Consider the following 12,148-nt stretch of genomic DNA (forward strand, 5'->3'; position numbering starts at 1 on the left):
GATCAGAGCAGGCAATGTGTCACAGATCAGAGTCGGTAATGTGTCACGGATCAGAGCCGGTAGTGAGTCAGGGATCGAGCCCCTGTGAGGGATCAGAGCCGGTAATGTGTCAGGGATCAGACTCGGTGACGTCTGTTCGTACCCGCGCCAGGTCCTCCTGCATACGAGTGGCACTGATGCGCCAATAAATAAGCGGCGATCCTTGCGCAGCGCCAAATAGGGACCAGAGCTGGGTGCAGTCTCCAGTGGTCATTAGACTGCTACTAACGGCAGCTGCCCACACCGGCCCACGCGTTTACATCACACATCCGCACAGTCTGTGCCGGCCGCAATCAGCCGGCCAGCCTAATGTGATATGCATGCAATGAGCAATGCCGTTTGTACCTGTCGTCCGCCAAAGCGGTGCGATATTTTGTGATTAGCCTATTTAGAACATGGCTCATTATGCTTGCGTCAGCGGTGTGTTTTCATTGACCCAAGAATAGCATGCAAGAATAGTAAAGAGCGATTACCGCCGTGCAATATGAGCTTGAAATGAACCGACTGCTACAGTAAATTGATAAAACCTTGTGACGGGTGGGTAATCAAGCTAGATATTTTCTGCAGCCTAATATGACATTCACATCCAGATAAGCTTTTCGACAATGCATGCCTTGGCATTGAACTGCATGTATTTTTCAATTTTGAGTGTGTCCTTTTATTGAACAATTTCGAGTATTTCTTTAATGACTCATCGCATTATAAGAAGCCAGAAAACATACCTCAGAAACTGATGGCACACTCAATAGTCGATTGCTCTTGTCAGAGAGCTGAATGTCCCTTCCTTTCAACGCCAGGTCATTGTTCTCTATGATCGCTTCCAACTGTCCGTGACGAAATGCCGGCATGTCAGTTCGGTGACCCGCCGGTGGATGGAGTCCCAGTGGCGGACCAGCTCCATACATTACCCCTGTTACGTCACACAGGACAGGGGGTCGACCACCGCCCGGCTGCCACCCCTTCCACCTGCAGGACTGCAAGGGAGGGGCCGCACATGGTACGTGCGAAACGGCAGTCATGTGCGCTATCCAAACCAGTAACCATAGGGAAAATGAACTGGATCGCCGTTGCAAAGTGCATAGTTATGCAATTTGCGAGGTTAGTTGACCGTTGCGTCGTTCAGGATAATGCACCCACGTGTTGACAAAGTTCAAAGCCCGGCCCTGGACAGGTCAGCCTGCGGTGTCATGAACCAAGCAGGTGGACAGGTCAGCGACACTCTCGTTGCTATCATGACATGACACTCTGCACACGAGATCACGCATGCAGTGATCAGGGCGCGGCACCTGCCGCCCCCTCTCCCTCTCTCTCTCTCCCTCTCTCTCTCCCTCTCTCTCTCCCTCCCTCTCTCTCTCTCTCTCTCGCTCTCTCTCTCTCGTGACAGGTGTCTCACGTGTGTGTGTGCATGTTGGACGCGATATCAGATCGACTGCCGTCCCCCGCTGTTCTCCGGGTCAATCTCTGGGACCACGGATCTCTGGCCAAGTGATGCGAGATTCGTGTTATGATCTGGTGTGAACCAAGTCAGCGTGTGTGTCGGAAGTAACGACATCGCTCACTCGTGGGAGATAAGTGAGATGTCGTCAACATGGGAACCACTTCATGTCGTTGATGGAATCACAAATTGAACGACCTCAGAATCTTTCGTACGACCTTTGAATGTCTTATCCGGCTAGTGATAAACATGACTTCAAATAAATAATTACAGGTCTGAAATGAAACAAATAAACAGATACGATGGACAAGCTCATAGACTAGAGTCACAGCCTTCTGATAATTACGATGTCAAGAACGGTAGCAGACCACTGTCGGACAAGTGTGTGTCTGCATCAGAGCTTCAGGACAAGTGAGATTGTTGGGTCATGTGGGTTGCTGAAGGGAAAGGCAGGTGGGGCCAGCAGGCCATTTAAACTGGAGGACAGGTGGGACCAGTTGATCATGGAACCGGCAGGTCATTTCGACTGCAGGACAGGTGGAACTGTCGGGTCATTGCCCCCTGCGGATTGCGTGCGGCCTGCGGCGGTGGTGGCTGGGGTCGCCGTGTCGTGTGGCCGGGGTCGTCGTGTCGCTGTCCGAGCTCGCGGCACTGGTGGCGCGCGATAGACAATGCCGCCGCACCGCTGAAAACGGGCCGGATGTGACGCGACTCATGAAAGCGCCGAGAACGCTCCGAATGCGGCGCAATGAGGGAATGTTCGGCGAATGCATGTCATCGGCGCCAGCGGAGCGACACGGCGAGCCCCAGGCACCGGCGAGGTCATGACGCGTTGCCCGGGGTCGGTCGATGACGTCAGCTCAGCGCGCCTAGCGAGACCCAGAGGACACGGCGTAAAAACGGCAGACAGCCTGCGAACCGCGCACAGACTTAGTTTTTCTCGGTTTTTAATAGCAGAGGTGCTCTTCACACCTTTGTCGCACCTTTTCGCACCTCGAATCAATTATCTCGTCAGCCGGCGGCGGTAATCATTGAACTGTGTGCCGTTAATCATACCTCCTCGGAATTAATCACGTGTTCTTTTAGTCATAATTAAATCCCCGCTCCGAAGACATTCCTCTCGAGTCGTGCGATTAAACGTCATGCGCTGCATCCGTGAATATGCTTCGACGTGCCCATCTGAACAAAAACTAATCCACGTCAAGTGCATAGATTCCTTACCGGAACGCTCGCCAGACATCACGAAAGCACCTGTGCTAAGACCAGATAAGCCGATTGCATTCGGATATATCTTTCAACAAGCTCTGTCCAAAAGACTGAGGGTGGATTTCGCGGTTCGGTGGATTTATGCGTGTTCAATGCTAAAACCCACAGTCGCTTCCTCTTCATCGATCAAAATGGTGCCCATCTTCAAATAGGATTTTGGGAAATTGGAGAGCCGCCGCGGCAGCAGCTTTGGCTTAGCGACTGCGGAGCCTGTTGGTGCTGTCGAGGTGTGCCCTGCTCCTCATACCGACCACGTATTAGGAAACAGCCCCAATCCCCGGCCAATCACTCTCCTCACTGCCTCGAAGATGATTAGATCTAGTTTTGCGGCCAAAATGTTGGCATTAGGTCGTCCCAGAAGGGCTGGCTGGAGACGCTTGAGAGCAGTCTCTTCTCTAACAACACAGTGGCGCTGCGAGCCGGGCGCCTCTGCCTTCGCTCCCCGCCGCGGAGCGCTCCTCTCCAAATTCCCGTGCCGTCCGCGGCGGCCCCACGGCGACCGTGCGCCGGCCGCTCGAGTGTTTGCTCAGATTTAATTCAAGCCACTAAGTCGCGCGCTATTTGAGCAGCCCTCTTCAATGCGAGCAGAGTGACATTCCTAGCATTGTAGCGCGGACAACGGGTGAAGCGACGCCGAGCCCGTATCACCCGCGTGCCAGGCGTCCCGTCCACTCGCTTATCCCGGCTTACGGAGTTAGCAACATAAGAAACAGCATCCCTGCCCGTCCTACCCACACTACAGGCACAGCGGTGGACCCATATTAGTGTGGAGACATGGCGTCCCCTAGAAGGCCTAATTATTCAGACTAGCATGCTCGCCTTGTGGTCCCAGTGCCGGCTGCATCGCTATGATACGTGACTCCTTCATGTCGCCTTGAGACGACGGAAGCTGCTGGGAGCCAAGCTCGGCTGCTCGGGACTCCAGCAGAGACAGACTGACAGTCAGATGAGCAGCATACGCCGGCCAAATGAGCAGCGTGCACTGGTCAAATCAGCTGAGCGTGCATGGGTCAGATAAACAACAGTCAACATGCGCAACTTGGATGGACGATGGTGGTGCGAAAGGGATTCGCCCATTCCCCATTTATCCAACCCTCCATCGCCAGGATTTTGGCGTAAGAAAATTTTGTCAATGAGTTACAATAATTAATAATAGTTATTATCCTACATCAACAAAAGCGTTCGATTTCACAACTGAGAAAACGCCCTTTACCAAGAAAGCTGTCAACATTTCAAAATGATCCAAACAATGAATAGAAGACTAAATGAAGGCATACAAGAATGGCTGTATTAGATATCATGATAGACGAAAATTTGGGTAAAATGAAACACTGTGTGCAACATTAACCTACACTATGCAGATAACATCCCATCCCAGCACACAATTCATCTGCGGTTGCTATTGATCGGCTAGTCTGTGATTGACAACCGTCACGCGATATTGCAAATCCATTAATAACCATTTATCGTACTTCATCTGTGAGGCCCGCATCGCCAGTGTCCTTTCAATCTCACCCGACTTGTTCGGGAAACTGTGGAACTCACATAAAAACTAGGATATATTGAGCCTCCCTCTCAACATCAGCGCCATCACGATAAATGGCGATGCACGCCGCTAGCGCGACATCTGATGCCGCATCAATGAGTTGTTTGCCATCATCATTTATTACGACAAACCACCGCCAGAACCCGATTCTTCCGTAATACACAGCCGCAGTATTTGCCCCCGTCTGCCCCGTCTCACGACAGCCGTTCGCGCCCGTACCCGACAGCGCGGCGACCGGCGCGGCGGTCGGAGCGGCGCGGCGGTCTCGCGTCGGATCCACTGAGTGCTGGCGGCCACCTTTGCGTCCATGTCGGCCACCTTCTGCGTCCATTTCCATCACAGAAGCAGGTGGCAAGCTCCATGGCGCCGGCGCAGGCACGTTCCCCCATTGAGCCGGCGCGGCCGCGTTGTTTACCGAGCCGGCGCTGGTGAACAAGGCCTGCTATTTGCGCAGTGTGTGGGTGGTGCGGTGTCGCACGGCGGCCGTCTGTTGATTAATGACACCGCGCGCCGAGCGGCCCCCGAAATCGACACCAAGACTCGGCGATCCTCGGCCCCTCTCGCGCCGCGCAAATATCGACCCCAGACGCCAGGCTGTCTGACGGACCCGAATAAGGCTCAATCTTGTGTCAGGAAGGGGTTGGGAGCGACAAAAACCCCGTGACGCCCCGTGGTATTGTCGGGTGGTAATTGATTACTATCCAGACTCAGACAGGGTGTGAGGGGAGCGCGATTGGCACCAAACAATCAGGAAGTTGATGGATGTAACAAATCCAGGTAATCTTCCATACTCAATCCTACTATTTTTCTACCTTCCCCCTTCGGAGCATAGATTAATAAACGAGAGAAATTCCACCTGACTCGTGGATAATCTTTTAACCGTTATCGCTCCGTTCTGCCCCAGTCCTTGGGAAGAGTGATGGAAACATCCGGTCCCCCGGGTACGCGAGGGGTCCGACCCGGTCGCACGCGACGGGACCGGCCCACCGGGACCGAGGCCAGGCCCGGCGCGGCAGGGGGGAGGCCGCGGGGTCAGCCCAACAGATGACACTTGGGCACGCGTCTCAGGTCGGAGACGCTCCTCCAGCGTCTCCTTTTCTGGTCCAGCGCGTCGGTAATTAGTGGTTAATCAGTGGCAGAGTCTGCGCGATCGCCGCGCCGCCCCTGTCGTTTTATGCCGCGGCACCAGTGTTTTGGTGAGCTGACTCAGATGCCGGTCAGATATGGCCGGGCTCATTGAGCGGGCCCGGCCCGATTTGGTGACCGAGCGCGCGCGATACCATCCAACATGGGAACATAATTACGGCGCGGCTGTGTGAAGGAGAGCGGCGGCGGCCCGGTGCCGGCGCGGCGCCCTATACACGGCCGTAATGAAGCGGCAGATAGCGGCGCTCGTCTGCTGATGGATGGACGACCACTGACGTCACCTCTGGCCGCTACTGGGCGCGTCCGGCCGCGGCCCCTGCGGGTGGTGAGACTCCACTCCCACGGGCACGCGACGCTCGATTGAGCGCTGCCAAAGGTGGCGGCGGCGCCGCGCCCGACGGCGGGCCGGGCGCCGACGGGCCGATTGTTGCGGCCGCAGAGGGCCGACCGGCCGCCCACAGTAGCCCACAGACGCCGATTGTTTCCGGGGGTGGCGCTCATCTCACACGTCATCGCGGCCGCTACGGATTGGCTTTCATCTGGTGGGCCATAGCAAACATTAAAAATTTATGATGGCTCATATAAAGAACATGTGAAGATTGAATCGAACCATCTTGCTTTGCATAATTTTATTGTTGCTGACATCCGCCGGTGCTATCACTAAATTATTTCTTATTGGGTCCGCTTCAGACGGATCTGCATGCACATTTGACCCAGCTCGATTCCACCTGTATCAAATAAAGAACCCTACCCTCCGCCCTGCACCGGGAGGGATAACTTGTCCCTTTGTGTCCGAGCGGTGGTGAGTCTGCAGATTTGACCACCGCCAGTCCGCCGTTTTCGCCTATGTCAGGCCTCAAGTCACAGGCAAACAGAACACGGCATTATTACACAAAGCATTTCCGGCAATAAATTAACTTCATTAGAAATCTTTTGTACCATTCGCTATCGCGGCTTCCTGGCTATTTAAAGGCCAAATTAAGTTTGGTTGTTTAAACATATGGGTCGCCGTGCGGGGCTCCCGAGAACATGACACGGTGAAAAGGGTCGCTGACGACGGACACGCTGATGTCTTCACTGGCCGGCCATGGCCGCGCTGTCAAGTGCTGCTCGCGCTCGGATGCGCGCTACATCCCTCGCACAAAGCGAGCCTCCGGAGCGGCGAAACGGCGGCCAGCGTTGCGAAAACAGGAGCGAGCGCGGCCCGTCAACGGCCCGCCGAGTGCCGCTGCACAAAGGAGAGCGCTCCGACGGGACAACATTCAGAAATATCACAACCACAACTGGCGCTGCGGCTGTGTTTGTGGAGTGTTGTTCATAGTGAAACCTCGCACCTCGCGCCCACTCGGTGTGGCGACGGTTGGCCCTGACTGGGCCGGCGACCCCGTTCATGGCGCCGCGCCGGTCGGCATTAACACCTCTCCCTGCTCCCCTCCGGCAGGTGCAGGCAGCCGTCACCTGTGTACCCAGTTCGTACCCATGTTGACCTCAGGGACTCAGCGGCGACTCGCGGTGGCATTGGGCGCTGGCAGCGGGTGCTACATTCCGTCAGTGACGCATTTCCTGTCGCCGGGTCCCCGGTCGGTCGGTCGCGCGGTCAGCGCCTCTCGTCAACGGAGCGTCACCGACCGGCGCGGTCTGCGGCCGGCACCGCTTACACGCCACTTAGCGGCCGACAAACGGGGCCGTCTCGGACGACAAACGGAGCCGTCTCGGACGGCGAACGGAACCGTCTTGGTCGAGTGGCTCGAGCCGACACTGGAGCGGGAATAGAGGGAGACACAGAGGACGATAGGGAAGACAGGGGAGCTGCAGGAAACTGGAGCGTTGAAAAGTAAATAAAAAAGTCTGAAACGACATTATGGAGTTGGGAAGCAATCATTAGCAAAGAATCGTTACCTTTGTTTTTACTCGCAAAAGAAAAAGGTTGCAAGAGACAGAGAACACTGGTGGGGAGGGGGCCATTATCCTTCCGTCAACTTCCGAAATCCATTAAAAGAATGTTTTAGAATCGCATAAACCTCTTATTTTATGTATGCAGTAAACGTTGGATTTCTGCTCACTCTTGGATAGGTATGTTTACCTACATTTATGTTTTGAAGTTTTATTTCTTCCAATTAAGATTTTAGAAAGAAAAGTAGCATTGGGGTGTATTGGGAATTGTCCATGAGACGTGAGACAAAAGCAGGGGAAAACTGGGACAAGGACTTGCACACATGGTCTCAGTTCTCCCCAAATCCTCAGTTTTATTTCAAATATCCACTATCCAAAAGATATGTAGGTAAAGATATACATAAAACAAAGAAATAAAAATATTCAGGTAAATAACAGATAAAATTTACAATTCACAGCCACTTATGTAATTGTGAATAATTGAAGAATGGAATCATAGTAAAAGGCAAATATTGCAACATCTTACTTTTCTCCTTCTTCATTTTTGTCCCTCTCCTCCCTATTTCCCAATAACATATCCTTACTGCATTCCAGTCCTCTTTGTCTTTTCATCCTTCTATGAAACGCTAGCAAAGTAAACCATGTTCAGTTATTCTGTCTCATTTCAGACATGATTGACTGTTCCCTTGTTCTCACGTCAAACTGCAAGACGAGGACACTGCGCTCGTTTGGGAATAGCCGGCACGCGGCCAGTGCCCGGCGGCTGGGGCGTTGAGCGGCTGGGTCAGGGCAGGGCAATGTCGAAGGCACGCGCAACTACAAGAGACGGCGGCGGCGGCGGCGGCTGCGGGGGCGGGTCGCCCTCAGTCCGGCGAATCTGCACAGCCGCCGCTGCCGCGTTCCGAGCGGTAATCAATAAGGGGGCGGTCTATTGCTGGCCATTAGTGGCGCAGCCTGTGATTAAGTCGGCGCGGACGGCGGTCGGCCACGGCGGCGCCTCTGCACAGACAGGGAAGGGCCTGCCGACCACCACCCACCGGCGCCTCTGCGCCAGACAGGGCAGGGCCTGCCGAACACCACCCACCGGCGCCTCTGCGCCACAGACAGGGCAGGGCCTGCCGAACGCCACCCGCCACTGCCGGAGGCTCCGACGGATGCCGCCGGCCCGGCCCGCACGCAGACCAGCACGTAAATATGCTCGCAACTGCACGCATGGAACGCTGTTGGGTGTAGTTTATCGCAAAATATGTGTCAGAATTCCTGAGATACTATTGTAATGAATCCTGTACTGAGCTCCTCACCAGAACAAAATAGATGACTTATTACAAATGATATGTATTTATACAAATAACAATGTACAAACATGTCACGGGAGGTCAAAATTCGAAGTCTGGAAGCGATCATAGCGGTGACAGCGGCGTTTCGTGCGCCGTCCATATCGCAGTCGACATTCCTTGTACACGATCTCAAACAATTGCACGGTGGGGACAGAGAGGACACACACTCGTCGGTCGCTCGTCGCGTCGTTACATAATACTGACAGAATGCGACGCGCGGATGACTAGATTTCATGAGTGGAGGGCTGCCGGCTGCGTGGGGACAGAGGCGCACAGGCTCACATCTGGGCGTGGCGCTTCATGTGCAGCGCCAAGTGGTCCGACCGCGAGAACGCCCGCTCGCACAGCCGGCACTGGAACGGCCGGTCGCCCGTGTGCTTGCGGTAGTGGCGCGTCAGCTCGTCCGAGCGGGCAAACTTCCAGCCGCAGCCCTTCCACGTGCACTGGTACGGCTTCTCCCCCGTGTGCGTCCTCTGATGCGCCTTCAGATGCGAGGACTTGGTGTATGTCTTGGTGCAGCCCGGGTGGGCGCAGGTGTGGATGATGACCTTCCGTTTGGCCCAGGTTCGGCGGCGGCGCGGTTTGGCGGCCGGCGGCAGGGCGTGCAGGCTGGTCGGGGTGCCCGCCGGGGCTGCCGATAGGTAGCCGCCGTTGGCGAGGAACTGCGGTGACGAGGGCGGCGTCACCAGACCGTTTGTGTGCATGCCGCACGCCGCGCCGGCCGTCGGGTAGTAGCCGCTGAAGCCCTTGTGCGCCTGCTGCTGATGCTGCGCCTGCTGCTGCTGTTGATGCTGCTGGTGATGATGCCACTTGAGCCGGTTCTCGGGCGTCACCGGGGGAGACATGTAGCCGCTCATACAGCCGGTATCACCGTAGAACATCTCTCCATAGCCGTGTGCGGCCTCCAGTTGCTGCCTGGCAGACTGCGGTGAGCCGACCGGGCCCGGCCAGCCCGCTTCCAGTTTTATCTTCTGGGTCTCCGTCAGCGCCGACTGAGCTCCGCCAAAGCCGTCCACTCGGCTGCCGAGCGCGTTGTCGGCGAAATAGTGGAGCCACTCACCGCCTGCCGACCACTGCTGTGGGTACTCGGCCCAGGAGGCGGCCGCGTAACTGCTGGCGAGCGTCGGCGGCGACGCGGGCGGCGGCTGCGTCGGGGGCGACGGTGCCGCCGCCGGAGCGGGCTTCTCCATACCATCACTGAGCAGCACGTGCTCAATGTCCTGCCAGACCTGCAATGGTGGAGATGTGTCGGTCAGATATGATGACAGCTTTTTTTATTCTATGTCACGGAGGTCGGATCACAAGGCCGACACGATGCGGTTCAAGTGACCCGGTCAACCAGTGGGCCTGCGGTGGTTGCTGAAGAGCTCTGTACCGTCGGCTATCGGCACATCACGGCCACGCCGCTTTTTGTTCGCGGCACCCTCACAGGCGGTAATTGCACTAAAAGTTGGCCGCCACAAAAACGGGGCAATTGAAACATCGGAAAGATACGAGCGGTCGGCTGACTGTGACAAAAACTCCCGCCCGACCAGGCTGCGATTGATACGCCGGATTGATCGATTATCGAACAAATCTAAATGTGATCAGAAACCAAGTGGCGATGGCAAAATAATAAAAAGCCCCTAATAGCTCGAGTGACAAGGGAAAGGAACACTCCATAAATTCATCGGGGTCGCCGGGCAAGAAAGTTGTACGACGTGAGCGAGACGAAATAAATCCCAAAGCGAAACGAGAGCGAGACCAAAGCAAGACAGGCCATTACCGATTACACTAACTGACACATGAACCAAAACAGGTAAACAACTTCATGGAATGTCAGAGAACGTCTGGAGTACTCACCATGTCCGGAGTATCGGTGATCTCTGTCGCCATGGCCACCACCTGGTCTCCTAGCAACGGCGAGAGTCCGCCCGCCCCGCCTAACATCGGACGCGTGGGCAGCCGACTGCTGATAAGGCAAATGATGGCTGGCGGCGAAACGACGACGCTAGCTGTATGCTCACGGCGCGGCCAGGTAGGATCGAGTGTTGGCGGCGACCCGACGGGCCTCCCACCTCTCTGTCATGCTTACTGATGTCACGCTCGGCCAATGGGCGCTCGCCGAGCTCCAGCGGCGACCAATAGCGGGCCGCGCGCCGCTCCGGGCCGGCCCGACCGCCGAGCCGGCCGGCCGGGCGCGCGGCACCGCTGCCGCCGCCGTCACCGCCGTTACCGCTCGGCGCCGCGCCGCCGCCGATACCGCCGTAAAAAAAACAGCGGCCACGGGTCGACACGAGCGGGACCCAGGTGGTGGCCGACCGACCCAGCCCTTCCTCTCTGTGCGAAAACATGTCAGCTGGGGCAGACGCGATGAGTGACGGCGATGTGATTATTTGGAGCGGTTGGCGCACGAGCGCGATGGACATGTCCTGTGTGGCTGTCAGAGGAGCAAACCCAGTGCCGGTGCTACCGATACGATAATCGGTCCCCTGTTTGACGACTATTTTAGCTGTTTTCTCGAGCTGGGGTAGCATTTTTAATAAGATAATTCGCTCATTACTTTGTGGCGATACCAAACCAACTGATTGGATAGGCTGAACTGTATGAGAATGCGATTTAATGTGATCTGGCGGAGGAATTGAAATCTTCCATGCGTAGATAAATTACCATATTTTCCGCGCATCATGTGGTCATTCAGAAGTCATTCACTCCATTGTGTGGCGGCTTTGATTGCCGTCTGGTTAGCGCCTCTGCTGATCCTTCACCATCTCTCTGATGACTGGGCGTGTCGCAGACATTCCTACCGACCGGCCCCGAGCTACACGGGCTCCCACGTACACACAGGCACACAAACACACACACGCGCACATTCACTCATTCACTGCTGCCTCACTCATTCACCCACACGCACAGAGTCGCTCGCCAACCTGGACAGATAGCAGACCCCCCAGTCGGGCCGGTATGTCGGCTAATCGACGCACGGAGCCATCCGAGTCCGTTTGTCACACAATATCGGAGTCTCATCACCGCCCGGTGGCATGGTGGGAGGGCGGTGGCGACCTGCCTGCTCGACCTCCCCCGGCCAGCACCTCGGAGCCGGCGGCCGAGCGAGTTTTGATTGGGGTGGGTGCTGCTGCGCTGCGGATTCCGGACCCGGCTGGCTCGGAGGTGTTAATGTCCGGCCCCGTGGCCTGCTGAGGAAGGCTGGTCCCCTCCTCCGCCCCGTAAAGCGCGATTGATGAGCGGTAGCGCCGCCCGCGGCAGTGCGGTGCGGCGGTCCAGTGTTGGTTTACTGGCCTCTGCCGGTATCGAATAGCTATCAAAGTGAGCCAACGGCTTCGGCATAATCGGCTGCCTGTATAACGGAGCCTATGTTGTCTATACGGGTGCTCTTTCCATGATTGGCTTCCAATTTACGATGGCATATAGGAGCATGGAACCACATGCTTGCACCGGTTTAATTCCATTCTTGAGGCAGATTCAAGAAGTTCTCTCTGATTCCAT

At 55.9% G+C, this 12,148-nt stretch overlaps 1 protein-coding gene across 1 annotated transcript; it reads right to left on the minus strand.

Annotated features, from left to right (window-relative positions):
- Nucleotides 1-8,640: 8,640 nt before the first annotated feature.
- LOC122390756 (Krueppel-like factor 1) lies at nt 8,641-10,676 on the minus strand. The gene is made up of 2 exons (XM_043384010.1): nt 10,505-10,676; nt 8,641-9,891 (listed from the first exon to the last, which is right to left on the minus strand). The coding sequence occupies exons 1-2, from the start codon at nt 10,589-10,591 to the stop codon at nt 8,941-8,943; spliced, it is 1,038 nt and encodes a 345-aa protein (XP_043239945.1). The 5' UTR covers nt 10,592-10,676; the 3' UTR covers nt 8,641-8,940.
- Between the last annotated feature and the right edge of the window lie 1,472 nt (nt 10,677-12,148).

Source organism: Amphibalanus amphitrite, unplaced genomic scaffold (assembly GCF_019059575.1).
Source record: "Amphibalanus amphitrite isolate SeventyFive unplaced genomic scaffold, NRLGWU_Aamphi_draft 000407F_arrow, whole genome shotgun sequence".
In the NCBI taxonomy this organism is placed as follows: Eukaryota; Metazoa; Arthropoda; class Thecostraca; order Balanomorpha; family Balanidae; genus Amphibalanus; species Amphibalanus amphitrite.